The sequence below is a fragment of the Oncorhynchus clarkii genome, chromosome 17 (genome assembly GCF_045791955.1).
Source record: "Oncorhynchus clarkii lewisi isolate Uvic-CL-2024 chromosome 17, UVic_Ocla_1.0, whole genome shotgun sequence".
Taxonomy (NCBI): domain Eukaryota; kingdom Metazoa; phylum Chordata; class Actinopteri; order Salmoniformes; family Salmonidae; genus Oncorhynchus; species Oncorhynchus clarkii.
In genome coordinates, this window is record NC_092163.1 from 22203510 (window position 1) to 22227866 (window position 24357).

Here is a 24357-nt window from a genome sequence, read left to right on the forward strand (position 1 = left end):
AGGAATCTCCACCAGAGCTTTTGCCAGAGAAATGAATGTTCATTTCTCTACCATAAGCTGCGGGATTGTCTAAGACCAGCCACCTGTACAGCAGATGAAACTGTGGGTTTGCACAACTGAAGAATTTCTGCACAAACTGTCAGAAACTGTCTCAGGGAAGCTCATCTGCGTGCTCGTCGTCCTCACCAGGGTCTTGACCTGACTGCAGTTTGGTGCCGTAACTAACTTCAGGGCAGCCTCCCGAGTGACGCATTGGTCTAAGGCACTGCATCGCAGTGCTAGCTGTGCCACTAGAGATTCTGGGTTTGAGTCCAGACTCTGTCACAGCCGGCCGCGACCGGGAGACCTATGGGATGGTGCACATTTATCCCAGTGTCGTCTGGGTTAGGGGAAGGTTTGTCCGGGAGGGACGTACTTGTCCCATCACGCACTAGCGATTCCTGTGGTTGGCTGGGCTCAGTGCACACTGACACGGTCGCCAGGTGTACAGTGTTTCCTCCAACACATTGGTGAGGCTGGCTTCCGGGTTAAGTGGGCATTGTGTCAAGAAGCAGTGCGGCTTGTTTAGGTTGTGTTTCAGAGGACGCATGGCTCTCGACCTTCGCCTCTCCCGAGTCCGTACGGGAGTCGCAGTGATGAGACAAGACTGTAATTACCAATTGGATACAACAAAATTGGGGAGAAAAAGAGGGTAAAAAATATATATACATTTAATCATAGTAAAAATTCCATGTCTTAGGTCAGTTAGGATCACCACTTTATTTTAAGAATGTGAAATGTCAGAATAATAGTAGAGAGAATTATTTATTTTATGATTTATTTCACATTCCCAGTGGGTCAGAAGTTTACATGCACTCAATTAGTATTTGGTAGCATTGCCTTTAAATGGTTTAACTTGGGAAAAAGGTTTTGGGTAGCCTTCCACAAGCTTCCCACAATAAGTTGGGTGAATTTTGGCCCATTCCTGTAACAGGATTCTTCTGTCGAAGGAGAGGAGGACCAAAATGCAGCGCGGTAATTGTCCATGGTTTTTACATTTTTTAACCTTTATTTAACTAGGCAAGTCAGTTAAGAACAAATTCTTATTTTCAATGACGGCCTAGGAACAATGGGTTAACTGCCTGTTCAGTGGCAGAACGACAGATTTGTACCTTGTCAGCTCGGGGGTTTGAACTTGCAAGCTTCCAGTTACTAGTACAACGCTCTAACCACTCGGCTAACTCTGCCGCCCCATAACCAAAGTAAGAAAGTGAAAACCCGAAAACAGTCCCGTGTGGCACAAACACTGACACAGGAAACAACCACCCACAAAACCCAACACAAAACAGGCTACCTAAATATGGTTCCCAATCAGAGACAATGACTAACACCTGCCTCTGGTTGAGAACCATATCAGGCCAAACATAGAAATAGACAAACCAGACACACAACATAGAATGCCCACCCAGCTCACGTCCTGACCAACACTAAAACAAGGAAAACACAAAAGAACTATGGTCTGAACGTGACAATTCCTCCTGACAGAGCTGCTGTAACTGAGTCAGGTTTGTAGGCCTCCTTGCTCGCACACACTTTTTCAGTTCTGTCCACAAATGTAATATTGGATTCAGGTCAGGGCATTGTGATGGTCACTCTAATACCTTGACTTTGTTGTCCTTAAGCCATTTTTCCACAACTTTGGAAGTATGCTTGGGGTCATTGTCCATTTGGAAGACTTCCTGACTGATGTCTTGAGATGTTGCTTCAATATAGCCACAAGCTGCTTACCTATTGCAGATTCAGTCTTCCCAGCCTGTCCTTTGGCAGGTCTTTGGTCTTGGCCATAGTGGAGTTTGGAGTGTGACTGTTTGAGGTTGTGGACAGGTGTATTTTATACTGATAACACGTTCAAACAGGTGCCATTAATACAGGTAACGAGTGGAGGACAGAGGAGCCTCTTAAAGAAGAAGTTACAGGTCTGTGAGAGCCAGAAATCTTGCTTGTTTGAAGGTGACCAAATACTTATTTTCCACCATAATTTGCAAATAAATTTATTAAAAATCCTACAATGTGATTTTCTGGATTTTTTTCTCATTTTGTGTACCTATGATGACAATTACAGGCCTCTCTCATCTTTTTAAGTGGGAGAACTTGCACAATTGGTGGCTGACTAAATAGTTTTTTGCCCCACTGTACATCCACAGGTACACCTCCAATTGACTCAAATTATGTCAATTGGCCTATCAGAAGCTTCTAAAGCCATGACATCATTTTCTGGAATTTTCCAAGTTGTTTAAAGGCAGGATCAACTTAGTGTATGTACATTTCTGACCCACTGGAATTGTGATACAGTGAATTTATAAGTGAAATAATCTGTCTGTAAACAATTGTTGGAAAAATAACTTGTGTCATGCACAAAGTAGATGTCCTAACCGACTTGCCAAAACTATAGTTTGTTAACAAGAAGTTTGTGGAGTGGTTGAAAACAAGTTTTAATTACTCCAACCTAAGTTTATGTAATCTTCCGACTTCAACTGAATACATATAATAATAATAATAACAATAATGATAATAATAATTTCTTCAGGGGGCAAATGCTCACCTTAGATTGTCACTGGCACGCTGAAGAATTCTGCTCTTCACGGATGAATCCCGGTTTCAACTGTACCGGGCAGATGGCAGACAGCATGCATGGTGTCGTGTGTGCAAGCGGTTATGGTATGGGCAGGCATAAGCTACGGACGACAAACACAATTGCATTATATCGAAGGCAATGTGAATGCATAGAGATACCTTGACGAGATCCTGAGGCCCATTGTCGTGCTATCACCTCATGTTCTGCCATCACCTCATGTTTCAGCATGATAATGCACGGCCCCATGTTGCAAGGATCTGTACACAACTCTGGACTACTGGACATTTTTTATAAATTATTTTGACTTAGTTAAGAACAAATTGTCCCCCAGTAGACTTTGATTACATTTCCAATATTCATTAAGAGTTATGTGAAGGCCAATTAGATGATGGTCCAATCTCATTCGGTCTCCTATCAATATATAATATATTTTTTTACCTTTGACGCAAGAGAGAAAGAAACAAGAAAGTAGTCAAGACGACTAGCTTGATTAAGTCTCCTCCATGTATATCTCACCAGGTCAGAGTTTTTTAAATCTCCAAATATCCACTATTTCTAATGTGTCCATAATATTTGTAATTTCCTTAAGGGCACGATGATGATAGTTTGTAGAGTGATTTCCTTTGCGGTCCATTGAGTTACTTATAACACTGTGTTATAGTCTCCCACCATAATGATTTGATCGTTTGTTGCATGTAAGTTCAATAGGTTGGTGTAAATATTTTCGATGAAGTGTGGATAATCCTCGACCATATAGTTTGGACCATATAGATTAATGAGCCAAATCTGTTTTTCATCCACTTTCATACTCAAACCTTGCGGATCATTTGAGTGTTTGCACTTTCAGAGCTACATTTTTGTTCATTATTATTACCATTACACCGTTTGAGTTCCTTTGTCCATGACAGAAAATGATTCCACCGCCCCCATTCCTTTTCCCACGGAACATCATCTAAAAAAATGTAGAGTGAGTTTCCTGTGAACGGTATAGGGGAGACCGGGATGGTTGTTACACTTTTCACCTTTTGGTCAGTTTCTCAATGATCGTTTATGGTAGTGTATTCCAAACGTGATATAAACAACCTGCATCTTTACAAATTGGTGTGGTTTATTATACAGTATATGTAAATCAAAGTGCAAATCATGGTGTTGTCTTAAATACAAGGAGTGAAGTGTTACAATTTACCCCATGATCTGGGTTAGTTATAACAGTGAATTGTAACAGAATGAAAAAGTGCATAACTCATGTCATGCAACTAATTATTGAACTCCTTTATTGAGACCATGAGAGTAACATTGCCATATTTAACATTTTGTTGGGCAGAAATAATAATAAATATCAATAATAAAATGTTTATTTTACTCTCCACTAAATAGTATTTCTCAACCAAACAACAACGAGGCTAAACTAAACACCTGAACGTTTGTGGTGTGTGTGTGTGTGTGTGTGACTGAATGTTGGACATGTTCACTTAATCCGAGTCACAGTTGTGACACTGGTATGGTTGTCCTGGGGTACAGGCTTGTGGGTCCATAATTTGCATTCCCAGCAATTCACCCAGACCTCCTTGGACTTGGAATTGTTAAAGTGCTCCTTGCACACAATGTAGAAGTTTTCATCATTGGAGGAATCTGAACTTTCTAGTTCAATGTGCTTTATTTCGAAGACGCACTACTTCGTCCACTACCCTAGCCTGCTACTTGCCTATGGAACTTTGATCCACCAGTCCACCATGCGATTTGAAGCGGAACACCGATATTTCAACAGGCTCTCAGCAGTTGTGGGAAACTTTCAAAATAGAACGAAGAAGACCCTTGCAAAAATACATCAGCTCAGACAATGTTGGGAGCAAACCAACAGCAACTGCCTTGGCAACACAACAACACACTGTGCGGACACAAGAGATGTCCCACTGCATGCACTTCTAAACTCTACCGTGGAGTATCAAGTGCCAGATTCGGAGAAGCCATCAGAGAAAAAAGTGTCACCAAGACAAAGTCCATTGCAGTGAACAACGTGCGATACAATGTAAGAGACTATCTGGTCATCAACTCTGTCCATTCAGATGAGATCCCTGTGTTCATGGAAGTGTGTGGAATATACAGTTTCCTTGGTGCTTGTGTGGTAAAGTACTACTACCAGGCAGTTTCAACAGCCATCACCACGCATACATGGTTCAACATAGTCAACAATGGATTGCTACAAGGCCTGATGAGGAGAAAGATTTCCATGGGTTAGATGGATACAGGGACCCAGAGGGAAGAGTATCCATTCAACTCGGGCCACTAGATTGCAGTTAGTTCAAATGTATTGATTCACTTAAGCACAACACACTTTTGTTTTCACATTTTCATATGCTTTTCCTATTTTGATATGCCCTGACCAGAACACCAAATTGATGTCATTGGACCAAAGAATGGTGGAGCAACTCGTTCCAATTATCAAAGTTTGAATCAAAAATCACAAAATGATTTGGAGAATCTAAAAGCTGTAAATCGATAAGTCAATCTATGACTGTCATCTGCGTCATTGATTTTATCACACTGATCCTATTCCAAATCTCTGCTCTTTTTTTTTTGCTTTTTGAGCACGAAAGTGAAAGCATTTATATTATTATTGTTAGCTCACAGCTGCAGCAAACAGACCAGCAAAATGAGACACCAATTGGCCTTTAGCATGACATATCAACTGGCCAGCAACAGGACACATCAATCAACCAGAGTTTCGCCGTCTGTGTTTAGACTTTCAGAATTTCCAGCCGTATTAAAAGTTACTTTAAAAAGCAGCATCAGTGAAAAGCACAATGCTGTTCATTCAGAAATGTCTTCTGGGAATTGATAAGGGGATAAATTACCAACAAATATTGTATGAATGGCAAACATTTTGCTGTAGAGCGAGATAGGGGAGACCAGATATTCCTGTGATGTCTGCAAGTGAGATTTCTGTGACTTTTAAAGTCAATACAATGTGTGATTTGTGACATACAAGTTTCCCACTCAATGTCATTTGTATTGTTATTAATAATAGAATACATGGGACATAAAAAGCTTCTAACACCCTAAAAAGGTTATTTGAGGAACCTGTTTTAAAGGTTCCTCAGGGAAAGGTTCCTGGAAGTACCTTTGGTGGTTCCACCGGTGTGGCAATCTGAGGAACTCATAAAGGTGTCTCCATGAACCCTTTTATTTTAGAGTGGGTGTACTTCTAAATGTGTAAATCAGGTGCGCGTCTTTACTCAACATTGACAGGAGCGCTCCAAACAAAAGACAACCAATAAAATTGACAAAACTCATAAACGGAATGAAATAAACCAAAATGTGTTTCTTACAAGTGTAGTATAGGTTGTGAGCCCTGCAAACAACGTAGCCACTCCGACAAAGAGAACGGCAAACGACTAAAAAATAATATTGAATGCATCAGCGGAAATGACCGTAACCAAAGAAACATTGTAGATTAGAAATGATGGGAATTACCTGTAAATGTAGGCTACTACTGGTGACATGTAATGGGGAATTGATAGGCACTAACATCAAAGGGCAAACAATTAACACAATGAAGATATGAAATAATGAATGTGCACAAAATGGTTGGAGAGCGCATTCTAGAGAGAGATGTGCCTTGTGCATCTTAGCCACGCTCCCTTTCTTCTTGGGCCGTGGCATCCCTGTGGCCTCCTCAATGGATTAGTCCACTGAGACAGGCACAAATCATACAGGTGTCTCATGTGGCATGAAAAAAGAAACTATTTGCTACAACAACAAAACATATTGGTCGACCAACAGCCTATCTACCACATATTCAGAGCTATATATGCTGGAAAGTTTTGGGTTAATTTGACACCACCTGATGATACTGGACAGTTTCATCTCAATCTCTTCATTCAAAGACTCAATCATGGACACTCTGACTGACAGTTGTGCCTGCTTTCCGTGATGCATTGCTGTCTCTACCTTCTTGCCCTTTGTGCTGTTGTCTGTGCCCAATAATGTTTCTACCATGTTTTGTGCTGCTACCATGTTGTGTTGCTACCATGCTGTGTTGTCATGTGTTGCTGCGTTGGTATGTTGTCATCTTAGGTCTCTCTTTATGTAGTGCTATGTTGTCTCCCTTGTTGTGATGTGTGTTTTGTCCTATATTTATATTGGATTTATTTTGTATTTTTAATCCCAGGCCCCCGTCTCCGCAGGAGGCCTTTTGCCTTTTGGTAGGCCGGCATTGTAAATAAGAATTTGTTCTTAAAACTGACTTGCCTAGTTAAATAAAGGTTAAATAAAAAAATACCTTAACTGCTGCTAACTCACTAAAGGCCAAGCTATGAAAGCTGCCATAGCTCAGGAATGGTAAAATCCACCATTCAAGGGTGGATTTTAAATGTCTCCTAATTCTCTTTTGCCCGGTGCCTCATTGAGTGAAAGTCATTTTTGTATTATTTATTGGATGATGAATTGTTTTATTTATGATGTAAGCTGTTGATACGATCCTAATAAATACAAATACACATTGCTCATAAGGGCACACAACTCTTATTGGACAAGTTCAGATGTTCCCTTCCTGTTTCACTCCATTTTGGACAGTTATCTTCCGTTTCATGCCAAATGAACACGACCCTGTGTTTCTTTCTCCTACATTGATTGGTCTCCTCAGGCTGAATAGGAGCTGCGCTGTGTTTTCGTCCCAGGTTTAGTGCTGTACATTTTTCTCGTGGATTTCGGAATATCGCTTAAACTTCAAACTCGGTTGCCTGGCTACCCAAACTCCTTGCTCCGGCCAAACGTTATGCCATGGAAGAACTCAGTTTGAGTCATCAGGCAGCCAATCCGGACCTTTGCGGATCACAACCAGCGGACAAGGACCTTGTCTCCGTCTTCGATGGAGTAGAACTGCAGCGGTTTCAGGTCGTTGTCGATCTCAATCTCTTTGCCCTCCATCTGAGGAAAGACAAATGTCGTTTTAGGGAGCCCATTCCACTGCTAAGAAAGTGGGACTGTACCATTGGTCTATAAACAGATTCACCTATGAGTGGCGAGGATGGTTACACCAACACATAAATAAAACTAGACTGTGGGCTAGTCTAGGTGAGTAAGACCTATTCACCTAGTCTATTTAGACCCCTTTACCTTTGAGGTAAACCACCCTGGATGGTTCCGACCTTGAATATGTGGACATCTATAAGTACCTAGGTGTCTGGCTAGACTCTAAACTCTCCTTCCAGACCCATATCAAACATCTCCAATCGAAAATCAAATCAAGAGTCGGCTTTCTATTCCGCAACAAAGCCTCCTTCACTCACGCCGCCAAACTTACCCTAGTAAAACTGACTATCCTACCGATCCTCGACTTCGGCGATGTCATCTACAAAATTGCTTCCAACACTCTACTCAGCAAACTGGATGCAGTTTATCACAGTGCCATCCGTTTTGTCACTAAAGCACCTTATACCACCCACCACTGCGACTTGTATGCTCTAGTCGGCTGGCCCTCGCTACATATTCGTCGCCAGACCCACCGGCTCCGGGTCATCTACAAGTCCATGCTAGGTAAAGCTCCGCCTTATCTCAGTTCACTGGTTACGATGGCAACACCCATCCGTAGCACGCGCTCCAGCAGGTGTATCTCACTGATCATCCCTAAAGCCAACACCTCATTTGGCCGCCTTTCGTTCCAGTTCTCTGCTGCCTGTGACTGGAACGAATTGCAAAAATCGCTGAAGTTGGAGACTTTTATCTCCCTCACCAACTTCAAACATCTGCTATCTGAGCAGCTAATCGATCGCTGCAGCTGTACATAGTCTATTGGTAAATAGCCCACCCATTTTCACCTACCTCATCCCCATGCTGTTTTTATTTATTTATTTTTCTGCTCTTTTGCACACCAATATCTCTACCTGTACATAACCATCTGATCATTTATCACTCCAGTGTTAATCTGCATAATTGTAATTATTTGCCTACCTTCTCATGCCTTTTGCACACAATGTATATATAGACTCCCCTTTTTTCTATTGTGTTATTGACTTGTTAATTGTTTACTCCATGTGTAACTCTGTGTTGTCTGTTCACACTGCTATGCCTTATCTTGGCCAGGTCGCAGTTGCAAATGAGAACTTGTTCTCAACTAGCCTACCTGGTTAAATAAAGGTGAAATAAAAAATAAAAAATAAAGAGCAGTTGCTGTTGTCAGTAAACCTCTTTACCTTTGAGCTTGTGTAGGAGAGTTTCAACTCAGCACCCGGTATCTTTAGCAGTCTGTAGAGCAGGCCCTTCACTTTCTGAACGATCATGGAATCTAAAACACATCAAAAGAGTGGAGTGACCACTGAATATCTTTATTAAAATACAATTGGTTACAGTCACTTCACTTCAAATCAGGGTCCCGACCTCCTTGCATATTTTGCATTGTTATTTGAAAGCACAGTCAGAAATGACCGAGGGAGAAACATTAAGAGGAACAGAAAGAGGAACAGACATTTACCAGGGGCTATATCTGAGTCTGGCACATGTGAAAAGTCCACTAACATCCATGCACATGTCAATTCATTAGCTTAGCTACTGAACATAATATGATAATAATAATAATATTAAATGCCATCTAACTAGCTGATGAAGACAGGTGGGAGCCTTTACCTGGGAGTTTCTTCACCACAGATTTTCGGTCCGTCTCATCTGGACAAACAAATGTTATGCCTGGTAGGGGAGGTTTGAAATGCTATATTACTCTTAAGAACTAATTAAGCAATAAGGCCCGAGGGGGTGTGGTATATGGCCAATATACCACGGCTAAGGGCTGTTCTTACGCACAACGCAACGTGGAGGGCCTGGACACAGCCATTAGCTGTGGTATATTGGCCATATATCACAAACCCCCGAGGTGCCTTATTGCTATTATAAACTGGTTACCAACATAATTAGAGCAGTAAAAAAAATATATGTTTTGTCATACCCGTGGTATACGGTCTGATATACAGTACCACGGCTTTCAGCCAAATCAGCATTCAGGGTTTGAACCACCATAATGCAATTTAGATACGCCGACTCATCTCCTGGGTAAATATTTCAATGTGTTTATTGGGTCACGGCACATGCAGTTCTGGGAATGAGATTATTATGGTTTATTAGCAAATCATTTAAAAAATCAAATTAATTCCAGAATTGTTTCATAATCCTGCTCTTGGGGGCCACACTTTTGTTTATGCCCTAGACAGCCGATTACACTTATTAAATGTTTGATAATGAGTTGCTTAGTGGAATCCGGTGTGTAGTGCTAGGGCAAAAATCCCAGGACCAGGATTACGTAACACTGCTTTACACGAATGTGTGCAGCCACGGAATTTCTAACTTGACGCATCTACACAGGATCGCCATTTTGCATAGCGAATTGCGTTCTTGCGTTGTGTACTGTATAAATTAGACTTAAGAGAAGTGAGGAGGACTCACTTAAGAGCTGGTTTTTCAGTGCAAATGGCTCCTGCTTCTTCAGTTCGCTGTCTTCTGGAGCTCCGTATTCTGAAAAACAAAAGAAAAATCGAGCCTCTCTGTCAATTCATTGAACTTATAATGACTACAGGGCGGGAATTAGGATCACCACTGTCTCTTTGTAAGAGTGGCATGGGCTGCGTTGTATCACTTCTTCCTCAGGATATGGGTAGCAGTACGGCAGATGTTTTTTTCTTCAGAAATGCCTATAGTCGAGTAGATATAGGGTGGGCTGTACCACTTCTCAGTCTGAAATAGGGTGTAGCCGGGGAAACCTTGGAAGGAATGTACCACTCTTGACTCACTCTGTATGAGACTCTGATAGCGGGGGTGCTGTGCGGTGAATTCAGCACTGGGGCGGTTCTGCTGGGGGTCTCGGTGTCCCCCGGATGCCAGCCACTCTAGCCCGAACATCTTGCAGTAGTCCAGCTCCGCCCCCCTCCTGTCCTCAGGCAGGACCTACAGGTAACCATGGTAACAAGGAAAGAGAATGGAGGATTTCAGCAAGAACATCTGCAAACACTGATGTATTCATAGTGGGAGATGCGAGAAGGAAACATACAGTGCCTTGCGAAAGTATTCGGCCCCCTTGAACTTTGCGACCTTTTGCCACATTTCAGGCTTCAAACATAAAGATATAAAACTGTATTTTTTTGTGAAGAATCAACAAGTGGGACACAATCATGAAGTGGAACAACATTTATTGGATATTTCAAACTTTTTTAACAAATCAAAAACTGAAAAATTGGGCGTGCAAAATTATTCAGCCCCCTTAAGTTAATACTTTGTAGCGCCACCTTTTGCTGTGATTACAGCTGTAAGTCGCTTGGGGTATGTCTCTATCAGTTTTGCACATCGAGAGAATTTTTTCCCATTCCTCCTTGCAAAACAGCTCGAGCTCAGTGAGGTTGGATGGAGAGCATTTGTGAACAGCAGTTTTCAGTTCTTTCCACAGATTCTCGATTGGATTCAGGTCTGGACTTTGACTTGGCCATTCTAACACCTGGATATGTTAATTTTTGAACCATTCCATTGTAGATTTTGCTTTATGTTTTGGATCATTGTCTTGTTGGAAGACAAATCTCTGTCCCATTCTCAGGTCTTTTGCAGACTCCATCAGGTTTTCTTCCAGAATGGTCCTGTATTTGGCTCCATCCATCTTCCCATCAATTTGAACCATCTTCCCTGTCCCTGCTGAAGAAAAGCAGGCCCAAACCATGATGCTGCCACCACCATGTTTGACAGTGGGGATGGTGTGTTCAGTGTGATGAGCTGTGTTGCTTTTACGCCAAACATAACGTTTTGCATTGTTGCCAAAAAGTTCAATTTTGGTTTCATCTGACCAGAGCACCTTCTTCCACATGTTTGGTGTGTCTCCCAGGTGGCTTGTGGCAAACTTTAAACAACACTTTTATGGATATCTTTAAGAAATGGCTTTCTTCTTGCCACTCTTCCATAAAGGCCAGATTTGTGCAATATGCGACTGATTGTTGTCCTATGGACAGAGTCTCCCACCTCAGCTATAGATCTCTGCATTTCATCCAGAGTGATCATGGGCCTCTTGGCTGCATCTCTGATCAGTCTTCTCCTTGTATGAGCTGAAAGTTTAGAGGGATGGCCAGGTCTTGGTAGATTTGCAGTGGTCTGATAGTCCTTCCATTTCAATATTATCGCTTGCACAGTGCTCCTTGGGATGTTTAAAGCTTGGGAAATCTTTTTGTATCCAAATCCGGCTTTAAACTTCTTCACAACAGTATCTCGGACCTGCCTGGTGTGTTCCTTGTTCTTCATGATGCTCTCTGTGCTTTAACGGACCTCTGAGACTATCACAGTGCAGGTGCATTTATACGGAGACTTGATTACACACAGGTGGATTGTATTTATCATCATTAGTCATTTAGGTCAACATTGGATCATTCAGAGATCCTCACTGAATTCTGGAGAAAGTTTGCTGCACTGAAAGTAAAGGGGCTGAATAATTTTGCACGCCCAATTTTTCAGTTTTTGATTTGTTAAAAAAGTTTGAAATATCCAATAAATGTCGTTCCACTTCATGATTGTGTCCCACTTGTTGTTGATTCTTCACAAAAAAATACAGTTTTATATCTTTATGTTTGAAGCCTGAAATGTGGCAAAAGGTCGCAAAGTTCAAGGGGGCCGAATACTTTCGCAAGGCACTGTATATAGCTTTAAAGGAACATTTCACAATGTCTAGATAAAAGTTGTGTAGCTCCAGCTACTATATGCCTCAATCTCAAATGAAGATATAGTAAGCACTAATTTCCTGGTTTTCTTCGGTGCATATCTTTTCCATTAATTTGGGATGGAGGCATAGAGCTGGATCTATCGCTGTGATTACTTTAGGTTTGCGTGCGCAGTGGCTGACCATCAATCGCACCAGTATAAATTGCATGTCGGCCATGTGGGGATCAACTGTAAGAAGCTGGATCTGTCGTTCAGAATCGGGTAAATTAAAATGGAGCTTAATGAACACACCCAGGTTTGGCGGTAGCGTTAAAACAGATGACGGGGCCTCACCGTCCACCTATTGAGGGCCTCCAGCCGGCCCACCCTGGCAATAAGCAGCTGCATGGCCGTGCCGGGGTTCCTTTCCTGGCTCAGCAGGGGGTTCTGCCGACACGACAACCGGACCAGGCTCTGCAGCTTCTCTAGCTCGTTTATTACCGACCACTGTGTGTGTCAATGAATGTGTCCGTGAGTGAATGAGATTGTAAGAGTGTGTTGGTGAGTGTGTGTGTTTGTGTGCGATTTTTTATTGTTGTACGTATTGCCGTGTCAGTGTGTAAGCACAAGCGAGTGTACGTGCAGGGTTGAGAGAGAGAGAGAGAGAGAGAAGGTTGAGTTAGAAGAATGATTTCACATTCTCTTTCACTATCCATCTTCACAGAACAAGTATTAACTTTTTGCAGACTAGTGACATTCATCAAATTTGTTTAGTAATTAATCATTTATATATCCGGATATATTTCACTACGATCAAATCTTTCTTAGACAACGCTCACCTCTGAAATGTTGTTGCTGTTAACGGCGAGACTTTTCAGGGCAGGAAACATAGCCGTTTTGCAACCTTCAGAAGACGTGATAAAATAATAATTTACAGAGTCTTACCAGTATACTCAATGCCCATCTTTCGTCCTTACAATTCTACACATTGTCAAATGCATGTGTCATCGAAACACATATCCACATGCATCTTCTGGGATCTTGTTCAACTACCTGTACTGCTATGCTAATTCAACTTGACTTCCATTAATAACAAACACGTCAAAAAAAAGGTCACGTTTTTTTTCCAAATGATGTCCGACGTAAACTTTACCAGGCATTGCGTCATCAAACCGCAAGGTTGACAAACCAGTCTTAGACATATTTAGATTCTCCAGTCTGAAATTCATGAAAAGCACGGATGTAAAAGGTTATACTTTATGGCAAATTACATTATAAATGCTACATAAGTTATTATAAATGATACAAATGCTTATTCATTGAAATGCTAATGTTTACAAATAATGACATTTATTAGGATAATAGTATACATTTTGTTGTTGTTGTTGTTGATAATGCTCATGAAAGTAAAGTACTCCCAAGAACTATAAATGCACAAGTCAAAGCTAACAGGTCTATGTCATTTGTCATACGGTGTAATGAACAGTTATGAGAAGTGTCTGTGTTGGAACCGTTATGCCCGCTCTTACCTAGGCAGTTCGCCAATACTCAGTACGGTTCCATCAACCAAAGGGTTTGTTGAGAGATCCAAAACTGTCAAAGACTGTAAGACATCGTTAGGCCTGTGCAAAAGAGGCGGAAATACAAGTCAGTCCTATATGTTGCTTTAGAAATAAAATAAAAAATACATCGGAACGGAGACCCAAAATGGACGGCTAAAACCTTACTTCTGTAGCTCAGTGATGTCATTCTCAGAGGCGTAGAGCTCTTCCAGCAGTGGCCACATGGGGGCGCACTCAAGCAGCTAACAGATCAACACCAAAGGGAGATGGATAAATGTAAAGAGACAGCATTCCGATCAGTTCTTCTCATTTCATTAGGCCTTCACATGTTTGCACCAGCTCATTAATTAACATACTGTGCACTGCAACTTAATTATCTATTACCGTATTAACGGGTACAAAAACACCTTTAAAAATAAAATCAGCCTACAATATTGTATTTACTTCACATGGGATCGATCCGAATGAATCTTTCATCAATTCCTCACATCCTATCTCTTCGCCTCCTCAACCATATTGGTGGATAAAATCCAAGGTTCTTCCTCACCAGCCTTCTTCTCCAATGGGTTTTGAGAAGGATGTAAGTATAGAGACCCATAATAACTAAGGGAAAGGTACAGGGTGGTGTCTGTCACCTGAGGCCACGTGAGGGCACAGTTGGTGAGGGAGAGGACCCTGAGGCAGGAGAAGGCCCGGGGTCGCACCGTAGGGTTGGAGGGCACACGCAGTCTGTTGTGGCTGAGGGGAAAGAGGACAAGAGAGACAGTCAGTGAGGGGATCAGAGTTTGAGAAAAGTGAGGCACAAAAACACACACACATCATTATTCAGCGTGGTCTACCTGAGCTGAAGCTCTTTGAGTTCCTCCATCTGCTCAGTGACGGCCATCACGTCGTCCCAACAGCACAGGAGGTTCCCACACAGGTCCAACATCAGCACGTCTGACAGGGACCATTAAGGATGCAGTAGAAGCGCACCATCAGCTAAATGTCCAATCAACGCTTCCCCAAGCTAATTCAATTGGGTGGGTGGACCGTACATTTACTAATGGGGTTGCGTCCCAAATGGCACCCCTTTTCCCGATATAGTGCACTACTTTTGACCAGAGCCCTAGTCAAAAGTAGTGCACTATATCGGGAAAAGGGGTGCCATTTGGGACGCAAACATGGTGTAAAGTAGCTACATATCACAGTAAGTTCAGGTCAGAGAAGTGCACTCAAGTATTATTGTTTTTAAATGTTATTTTTTAAAACATTATTTTTACCCCTTTTCTCTCCCCAATTTCGTGGTATCCAATTGTTAGTAGTTACTGTCTTGTCTCATCGCTACAACTCCCGTACGGACTCGGGAGAAGCGAAAATCGAGAGCAATGCGTCCTCCGAAAAACAACCCAACCAAGCCGCACTGCTTCTTAACACAGCGCGCATCCAACCTGGAAGCCAGCCGCACCAATGTGTCGGAGGAAACACCGTACACCTAGCGACCTGGTCATCGTGCACTGCGCACGGCCTGCTACAGAAGTCGCTAGTGCGCGATGAGACAAGGACATCCCTGCCGGCCAAACCCTCCCTAACCCGGACGACGCTAGGCCAATTGTGCGTCGCCCCATGGACCTCCCGGTTGCAGCCGGCAGCGACAGAGCCTGGGCTCGAACCCAGAGTCTCTGGTGGCACAGCTAGACCACTGCGCCACCCGGGAGACCCGCACTCAAGTATTATTAACATGAACAATTTCATATGATTGACAGTTGTAACTTTTTGGACATAAGCACTTATTAAGCTAATTAAAAGCTACTAAATGAAAGGATACGGGGAGTGGTGTTTCGGATTTCATTTGCAGGGCCCGGGCTGGAAACCTCGCACAACCTCAGTGCAACATCGGTCAGGTTTTCAACCCTGCGGAGGAGCACAGATGACCACAACGCATTTCACTGAATAAGTACAGATGACTGCAGATCAGACAAGTGAAACTCTGTTGGAGTGTGGTGGAGTTCAACAGTCCCAACTCAAGTGCCTACTTTTTGTAACCATTCTTTACTTAATATTTATTGAGCCTTTATTTAACCATGGTTTCTAACCCTTTAGGTTAGAAACCTATTTTGTGAGGGGGGCCTGATACTGGCATCCTCTGGTATAGGTGGCATGCTTTAACAATATTCCAAACAGTATATACAGAGTTGACCGTACAAATAAGCACACTTTGGGACAGATTCCCGGAGTCAGATTAAGCCTAGTCCTTGACTAAAATGCACTCTCACTCTCAGGCTCCAAAGCCTTGTTGTCCCCTTACTTTTGTTTCTCTGTGATGGCCTCGAAGCCCACCATCTCCACCGTCCTCGTGGAGATCTGGATCTCCTCTCCCAAGACCTGCTGGACCTCCATCTCGTAACGCCGCCTGATGGCCGTCAGGTAGTCCACCCCGAAGCTGGCCTTCTTGGGCCGGACGAAAGAGCCTCCCTTCGGGTGCCTTAGGTGGGGTGGAGGGGGTGAGAACCTTTGTCTGAGAGCAGCAAAACACATAATGGCCACATTCCAAACCCCCAAAAATTGTGTTTCCCGTTTCCTTGTTTTGAGGGTGGAGACTTAATTTTTGCCGGAACTCTCAATTTCTAACACGTATGAACACAGAAATTATTACGCTATATTTGATTTATGGGTTAACAGAGATTAGGATGACACCTATCTCAACAGGTCAGTGTAATTTCATGCTACCATCATTGTGATACTAGATAGGGTTTACTTTACCTGCAAGTGAAGTAGTGGACACCTTCATGGCTGCCATCGTGCTTGCCTCGATCAGGGTTGTCCCACTCCACACCAAGCCACAACCCTAAGCACAGAGGCATTGGTAAGCACAGGCACTGAATAAGTACTTGGTTATAGTACATGACCAACAATAACGCAGAATTTCTCTCAAACAGTGCTGCCACACCCACTGTGGATTACGCTTATGTTACTTTGCCTATTATATCCATTTCCCAAGCAGTCTGTAGCTAGTTAGCTTACCTGCAGTTGGTGGTACAGTGCCAACAAACCGCACCGTGCCACGCTCCCCGTCACAAGCCACCCGTCTGCCCACTGCGTCTGATGGAAGGCATTCGTGCATGGTGGTGGGTTGTGTCTGGTCAGGGACTCTCATTGTACTCACTGTATCTATAACGTTGGATATAATTCTACCTATATATGTACAATGAAAAAGAATGAGCAGGTAAAGCCTTCTGTACTTACTGTACTTTGACAGCGCTGTTTAAGAAAGAGTTAGGTAATACCGTTATAGTAGCTAGCTGAAATACTTGCTGTCATGTCAACTCCCAGGAAACTGTGATGTTGTTTAGCTTTATTTGCTTGGCTAGCTAGATTAGCTACAACAAATATCTTCACTGCCAAAGAAACACGAGTACCACTTATCCACAGAATCAATATGCTGTTATTTCCAAATATTTGTTTGAAAGTTACCTTTATCAGAGAGTGTTGGTCATATTACGCAGCAGCATAAATAATCACAGCTCACAACCTCCCGACAGGAAGTAACTGAATATGATGATGCACACGTTTGTCGTACAAGTTTGATAGATTATTAATGATGAAGTTATCGGCAATAAACGTTATTTTAGTATCATTATTTAAATAGCTATCATCGTTATAATCAGGTAACAATCAATGCATCTATATTTAGATCACTGGATGAAAGCCCACTCGTATGATACAGCTAGGAACCATTTACAATTGCGTTGTGCATGGTAGGATATAATTAGGTGAAGGACAGGCCTTCGTTGAGTAAAGCGTGAGTAAATAGCTACAGTTATTTTTGGAATCAACAAATAGTTCTAATGAGATGTGTTCATTATAACTTCCCGTCAACTTATTTGATTAATTATTTCCATGATAAAAAGTACGTTTTTATAAGATTGTCTCTTCATTCAAACCAGCTGGGATCGACCATCGAGAACTGACCATGAAAAATAAACTTTCTGGAAAGAGGTTAGTCTCCATTCCACGAGTGTCCGCATGTAACTAACGTTAATACTAATTATGTTCAATTTGTACATTGTTGGAAATACAAGATAGTTGGGGAAACTCACACTGTGTATTACACTAAACTAAAATTTTATCGAAACATGTAAAGTGTTGGTCCCATGTTTCATGAGCTGAAATATGATCCCAGAAATGTTCCATATGCACAAACATATTTCTCTCAAATATTGTGCACGAAGGACTGCGGGCTCTCCCGAAATGAGTAAGACATTTAAGCGTGTTAACCCTCGCAGATGGTGATCCTCAACACATGGGCCCAAAAAGGGTGCGTGCTCAGCCCCCTCCTGTACTCCCTGTTCACCCATGACTGCATGGCCACGCACACCTCCAACTCAATCATCAAGTTTGCAGACAACACGAGTAGTAGGCCTGATTACTAACAATGATGAGACCGCCTACAGGGAGGAAGTGAGGGCCCTGGGAGAGTGGTGCCAGGAAAATAACCTCTCACTCAATGTCAACAAAACAAAGGAGCTGATTGTGGACTGCAGGAAACAGCAGAGGGAGCACGCCCCTATCCACATCGATGGGGCCGCAGTGGAGAAGGTGGAAAGCTTCAGGTCCCTCGGCGTACTCGTCACTGATGATCTGAAATGGTCCACCCACACAGACAGTGTGGTGCAACAGCGACTCTTCAACCTCAGGAGGCTGAAGAGATTTGGCTTGGCCCCTAAAACCCTCAAACTTTTACAGGCGCCCAATTGAAAGCATCCTGTCGGGCTGTATCACCGCCTGGTACGGCAACTGCCCAACGCATCACCAGGGGCAAACTACCTGCCCTCCAGGACACCTACAGCACCCAATGTCACAGGAAGGCCATTTGGTAGTCCATTCTTGTGGGCCGCTAAGGAGTATTGGTGTCTTTGAGGGGTGTTTGGCCTGGTTTGCTAACTACCTCTCTCAAAGAGTGCAGTGTATAAAGTCAGAACCTGTTGTCTCAGCCACTGCCTGCCTGTCACCAAGGGTGTACTCCAAGTCTCGATCCTTGGCCCCACACTTTTCTCAATTGACATCAACAACATAGCTCAGGCAGTAGGAAGCTCCTCCTCTGATTTTGTGTTAAACGCTCTACAACAAAGCTTCTAAGTGTCCAACAATCTTTCTCTGCCCTTAACCTTGTTCTGAACGCCTCCAAAACAAAGGTCATGTGGTTTGCTAAGAATAATGCCCCTCGGCAGGGAAGGGTGCTCTCGAGCGGCTAGATATTCTTCACCATTCGGCTATCAGATTTGCCACCGATGCTCCTTATAGGACACATCACTGCACTGTATACTCCTCTGTAAACTGGTCATCACGGTATACCCATCGCAAGGCCCAGTGGTTGATGCTTATTTATAAAACCCTCTTAGGCCTCACTCACCCCATCTGAGATTTCAACTGCAGCCGTCTTCCTTCAAATACAACACCCGTTCTGCCAGTCACATTTTGTTAAAGGTTCCCAAAGCGTACACATCCCTGGGTCGCCAGTTAGCGACTGGAACGAGCTGCAACAAACATTCAAACTGGACCGTTTAATCTCAATCTCTTCATTCAAAGACTCAATCATGGACACTCTTACTGACAGTTGTGGCTGCTTTGTGTGATGTATTGTTCTCTCTACCTTCTTGACTTTTGCTGTTGTTTGTGCCCAATAATGTTTGTACCATGTTTTGTGCTGCTATCTTGTTGTGTTGCTACCATACTATGTTGTCTTAGGTCACTCTTCATCTTGTCGTGATGTGTGTGTGTTGTCCTATATTTTTGTTTAATTTATTTTTAATCTTTCGCTTTTTGGTAGGCCGTCATTGTAAATAATAATTTGTTCTTAACTGACTTACCTAGTTAAATGAAATAAAATATAGTTGTGAATTGTTAGATACTACTGCACTATTGGAGCTAGGAACACAAGCATTTCGCTACACCCGCAATAACATCTGCTAAATACACTACCGTTCAAAAGTTGAGTCACATAGAAATGCCCTTGTTTTCCATGAAAACATACATGAAATTAGTTGCAAAATGAATAGGTAATATAGCCAAGACGTTGACAAGGTTATAAATAATTTATTTTAATTGAAATGATAGTGTCCTTCAAACTTTGCTTTTGTCAAAGAATCCTCAATTTGCAGCAATTACAGCCTTGCAGGCCTTTAGCATTCTAGTTGTCAATTTGTTGAGGTAATCTGAAGAGATTTCACCCCATGCTTCCTGAAGCACCTCCCACAAGTTGGATTGGTTTGATGGTCACTTCTTACGTACAATACGGTCAAGCTGCCTCCCACAACAGCTCAATAGGGTTGAGATCCGGTGACTGTGCTTGCCACTCTATTATAGACAATTGGCATTCAGACTGCAGGAATATCCAGAGCTGTTGCCAGAGAATTTAATGTTAATTTCTCTATTATAAGCCTCATTCAACGTCGTTTTACAGAATTTGGTAGCACATCCAACCACCCTCACAAGTGCAGACCACGTGTACAGCATCATGTGGGAGAGCATTTTGTTGATGTCGACATTGTGAACAGAGTGCCCCATGGTGGGGTTGTGGTACTGTATGGGCAGGCATAAACTACGGACAACGAACACAATTGCATTTTATCGATGGTAATTTGAATGCACAGAGATACGACAATTGGCCTCTCGTCGTGGTGACATTAATCAGTCGCCAACACCATGTTTCAGCATGATAATGTGCGGCACCATGTCTCTGTACACAATTCCTGGAAGCAGAAAATGTTCAGTTCCATGGCTTGCATACTCAGACATGTCACCCGTTGAGCATGTTTGGGATGCTCTGGATCTACGTGTACGACAGCTTGTTTCCAGGTCCCGCTATATTCAGCAACTTCGCACAGCCATTTAAGAGTGGGACAACATTCCACAGGCCACTTTCAACAGCCTGATCAACTCTATGCAAAGGAGATGTCATGTTGCATGAGGTAAATGGTGGTCACACTAGATACTGACTGGTATTCTGATCTACGGCCCTACCTGTCACCAACAGATGCATATCTGTAGTCCCAGTCATGAAATCCGTAGAGTAGGGCCTAATTAATCTATTTCAATTGACTATCATATGAAGTGTAACTCAGTAAAATCATTCAAATTGTTTCATGTTGCGTTTTATATTTTTCTTCCATAAGTTGCTTCTAGTCAGCAACCAATTTGTTTTAGTATCTCAATGGCACTGGATAGCCTACCTTTTGATCGTGTGTTACCTCTATGGATGTTCAGGAAATGCTTCTGAATGTCTTTTTGTAGCAATAAATATTACACGTACCTTGGCATCCATGCACATCTAGCTACCTAATGCAGCACTGTGGTAGTGAACTGCTGCAGTATCTCATGAGTCTAACAACGTTACTTGTTTTTCCTTAGTGAGGGGCCATCTGTGGACAAACAGTCCATGGACTATGTAGTGGGATCAGTATCGGGCAGCTTGTTTCCAAAGGAGTCTGCATCCAGTTCGGGATCTTTATCTGCCTTGTTCCAAGCTGCGCCAGTAGTTGACACACTGTTCTTTGTTCCTGCTCCTAAGGTAAGAATGCACAGCTCAGGTCTTTTAATGCTGCAGCCCAGCTAATTTTTGTTTTCCAGGATACCAAGGCCATGTTCAGTAGAGAAAAGATTTTTGAAATAAATGTGAAACAGCGTTTCTACCTGTCCACTAAGAAACACACACTTTCGCTTTCCGTTTACAAAATGATGATCAGTGTCCAGTAGGGACGTAATGGGGAGGTATTATCTGGAAAACCAACAGGATTACAGAGCTTGAGGGCCTGAGTCGTGTACCCTTGCTAGAGTCTTCTGTGTTTGCCAACTGAGTGAAATTCTAATTTAACTTTTTCTTCCCTTCATAGCCTGAACCGAGGAGCGTGGAGGTGAAGGAAGGCGCAGTCACAAAAGTCCCGAACAACCAGAAACAAACGAAGAAAGCCGCAAAGGACAAATCGGCTGCAGACCTAAATCTAGAAAACAGGTGAGCGATTAAAAAAGTAAATGACATGCAAAAGAATATGCAAGAGATGTAGATTGATAGTTAAAGCTCTCTCTCTCTCTCTCGCTTTCAGAGAAAGTGCGTTACAAAATGCTGATGAAGATGAACAGGTCCCAAAGATGCCCAAGAAGACTAAAAGGAGAGCTGTTGAGATGGAAGAAGGGGGTGCAACAGAGGAGGAGGAAAGGCAGACAAAAAAACAGAGGACTGGAGCCCAAATTGCGGCGGAGAGGGTAAAGCAGAAACGAACCGTGTTTGTCGGCAACCTTCCTGCCAGCTGCACAAAGAAGGTAACAGCAGCCCCAGTCGTTATAAACAGTGACCATAATCTCATTGATTAGGTATGTCGAAAGCAGACCCGGGTTTAAATCTCATGTGAAAATACAAATATGCCTTATGTTGTTTCTCCGTTTGGTTTTTCAGACACTACAGCTTGTCTTCAAGGATCAGGGAGCCATTGAAAGCATTCGATTTCGATCCGTGGTAAGTACTCCATTCGCTGTATTAGATTAATCTAATACCCATCAGACAATATGAGTGCTCATTTCCACTAGGGTTGAGCTTCCTGAAAGCTTCATAGTAATGGATGAAAGATGATACAACGCTTTCTGAAGACTCAACCCTGATCGGTGAAGCTAAAACATGGCATTTTTCTTGCAGGTAAGAGAGGATCCATCTATGTCACGCAAAGTAGCAGCTATTCAGTAAGTTCCCCTGAATTTTTAACCATGAGAAATGCTAACACTGATTGAATGGGAGTTTATCCGTGGTAACATGACGCATGTATTCGAGTACTTTTTGCTGTTGCTTTCCCTTTCCAGGCGTAAGGTTCACCCAAAGAAGCAGAGCATCAATGCCTACGTGGTGTTCGAAGCTGAGGAAGGAGCCGAGAAGGCATTGGAAAGGTAGTCCCTGACAAGCATTCAACTTTAATTTTAGCGTGACTGTTTTAAGTTATCATAATCTGGTAAACCCAGAGCTGAAGTCTTGCTTAATTGCGTCAGATGCTCTATTACGTTTCCCTTCAGAAATTTGAAAGATGTGAGCGCACCTGCGAAATCGTGATGTCAACAAAAAAAAAAATCTGCATACTAGAACAAAGTTCCTCATTGGTCGTTTTAAATGTTAAATGTTGCAGGAACGGCATGGAGATTGAGAAAAACTTTCACATCCGGGTGGACAGGGTCTCTAAAAGTTCATCGGTAAGGGTGTCCCATGACATTGGATATTTTAAAAACACACCAAGCGTTAAGACCGGTATACTTGGTGGCAATAGAATGCACTTGCTGACAGTTAAGGTCATACATTTGCTTAATCTTTTGATTTTGTATAAACTTGTTTGAGGAAGGATGCTGCGACATCTATTAAATAGAATTGTTTCGTCTTTCAGCACGATCACAAGAGGTCAATATTCATTGGCAATCTACCATTCGGTGAGTAACTATGAGGGTTTACTTTCCTGTGAACTTGTCAGTCAAAAGGAAACCAATAACATGCAGGTTATTGGGTTCATATTTCATACGGTATTAACTTGCAGATATAAACGAATTGCCAGTGCGACAGCACTTTGAGGAGTGTGGCAAGGTGGAGGGGGTGCGGTTGGTGCGGGACAAGAACTCTGGAATGGGCAAGGGCTTCGGCTACATCTTATTCCAGGTGAGGAAATATAACATTTCATATGCACCAGACCCGCTCAGAGATGTTATGTATGCATTTCAAGACGCTTCTTCTCACTACTGAGCTGGGCCAAGCCTCATACTGCAGCCAATGCTTTGCATGCACACAGTTTGGGTTTAGACTACTACTAATTTGTCTTATGAAACCTCTTTTCTAACTACGCCCCTGCATCATCTCTAACGGCTAATGTTTTTGTTGTAGAGCATCGATGCTGTCCAGCTGGCCTTGAAACTAGACAGCTCCAAACTCCTCGGGAGGTCGGTCCGGGTGAAGAGGTCAGTGAAGAAGGAGAAAGAGAAGAAGAAAGTTGTGCACAGAGGGCCTAGAGGGAAAGAAAGAGAAACTAAGGGTGCAGGGAAGGAGCCTACCAAAGGAGGATTTAAGGGGAGACCGGGCCAGGGCGTTCCCCACAAATCTTCTGGGAGGCCGCAGGGGAAGGGGCCTCAAATGAAATCGATGGGGAAGCCATTCAAGAAAAGTCCAGGCGAGGCACAGAAAGCCACCACAGGCCCCTCTTCCTTCAAAGGTGAGATGGCCGACCCAAACAGCAAAAAAGCCAAGGCGAAAGCACTGAAGAAGAAACTCAAACCGAGGAAAAGGAATCAGGTTGTACACATTTGATGGTCTGTGCCTTGTGATGCATCGTTAAAGCAGAAAATTTGTTGTAAAATGATCATGGTGTGTAAACGTTCCTGACGTAACATCCAGGCCCTCCCACATTTCCAGTTGAAACATGGTTGTTTTTTTAGGTTGGGGCTGTCCCACCTAATGGTAAGGTTAAACATTCATGAACTATTCTAGACATTATAAAGACTAAATAAAATTTTAGAAGAAGCAAA

General features: G+C 42.7%; 2 protein-coding genes across 3 annotated transcripts; one reads left to right on the forward strand and one right to left on the reverse strand.

Moving 5' to 3' along the window:
- Positions 1 to 3704: 3704 nt before the first annotated feature.
- LOC139370535 (tubulin folding cofactor E) lies at positions 3705 to 17369 on the reverse strand. The gene is made up of 17 exons (XM_071110090.1): positions 17287 to 17369; positions 16837 to 17007; positions 16576 to 16660; positions 16121 to 16297; positions 15641 to 15726; positions 14673 to 14772; positions 14469 to 14571; positions 13999 to 14075; positions 13801 to 13893; positions 13425 to 13489; positions 13111 to 13175; positions 12626 to 12778; positions 10393 to 10546; positions 10049 to 10117; positions 9239 to 9298; positions 8809 to 8900; positions 3705 to 7543 (listed from the first exon to the last, which is right to left on the reverse strand). The coding sequence occupies exons 2-17, from the start codon at positions 16967 to 16969 to the stop codon at positions 7448 to 7450; spliced, it is 1608 nt and encodes a 535-aa protein (XP_070966191.1). The 5' UTR covers positions 16970 to 17007; positions 17287 to 17369; the 3' UTR covers positions 3705 to 7447.
- On the forward strand, positions 16914 to 24357 carry LOC139370536 (RNA binding motif protein 34). Of its 2 annotated transcripts, none has more exons than XM_071110093.1 (12): positions 16914 to 17038; positions 17760 to 17811; positions 21223 to 21382; positions 21705 to 21823; positions 21915 to 22131; positions 22265 to 22324; positions 22502 to 22545; positions 22663 to 22746; positions 22980 to 23043; positions 23232 to 23274; positions 23379 to 23497; positions 23720 to 24357. In XM_071110093.1, the coding sequence occupies exons 2-12, from the start codon at positions 17786 to 17788 to the stop codon at positions 24137 to 24139; spliced, it is 1356 nt and encodes a 451-aa protein (XP_070966194.1). In that variant the 5' UTR covers positions 16914 to 17038; positions 17760 to 17785; the 3' UTR covers positions 24140 to 24357. The 2 variants fall into 2 exon arrangements, with proteins under 2 accessions (XP_070966194.1, XP_070966192.1); XM_071110091.1 differs by lacking the exon at positions 16914 to 17038 and adding an exon at positions 17566 to 17614.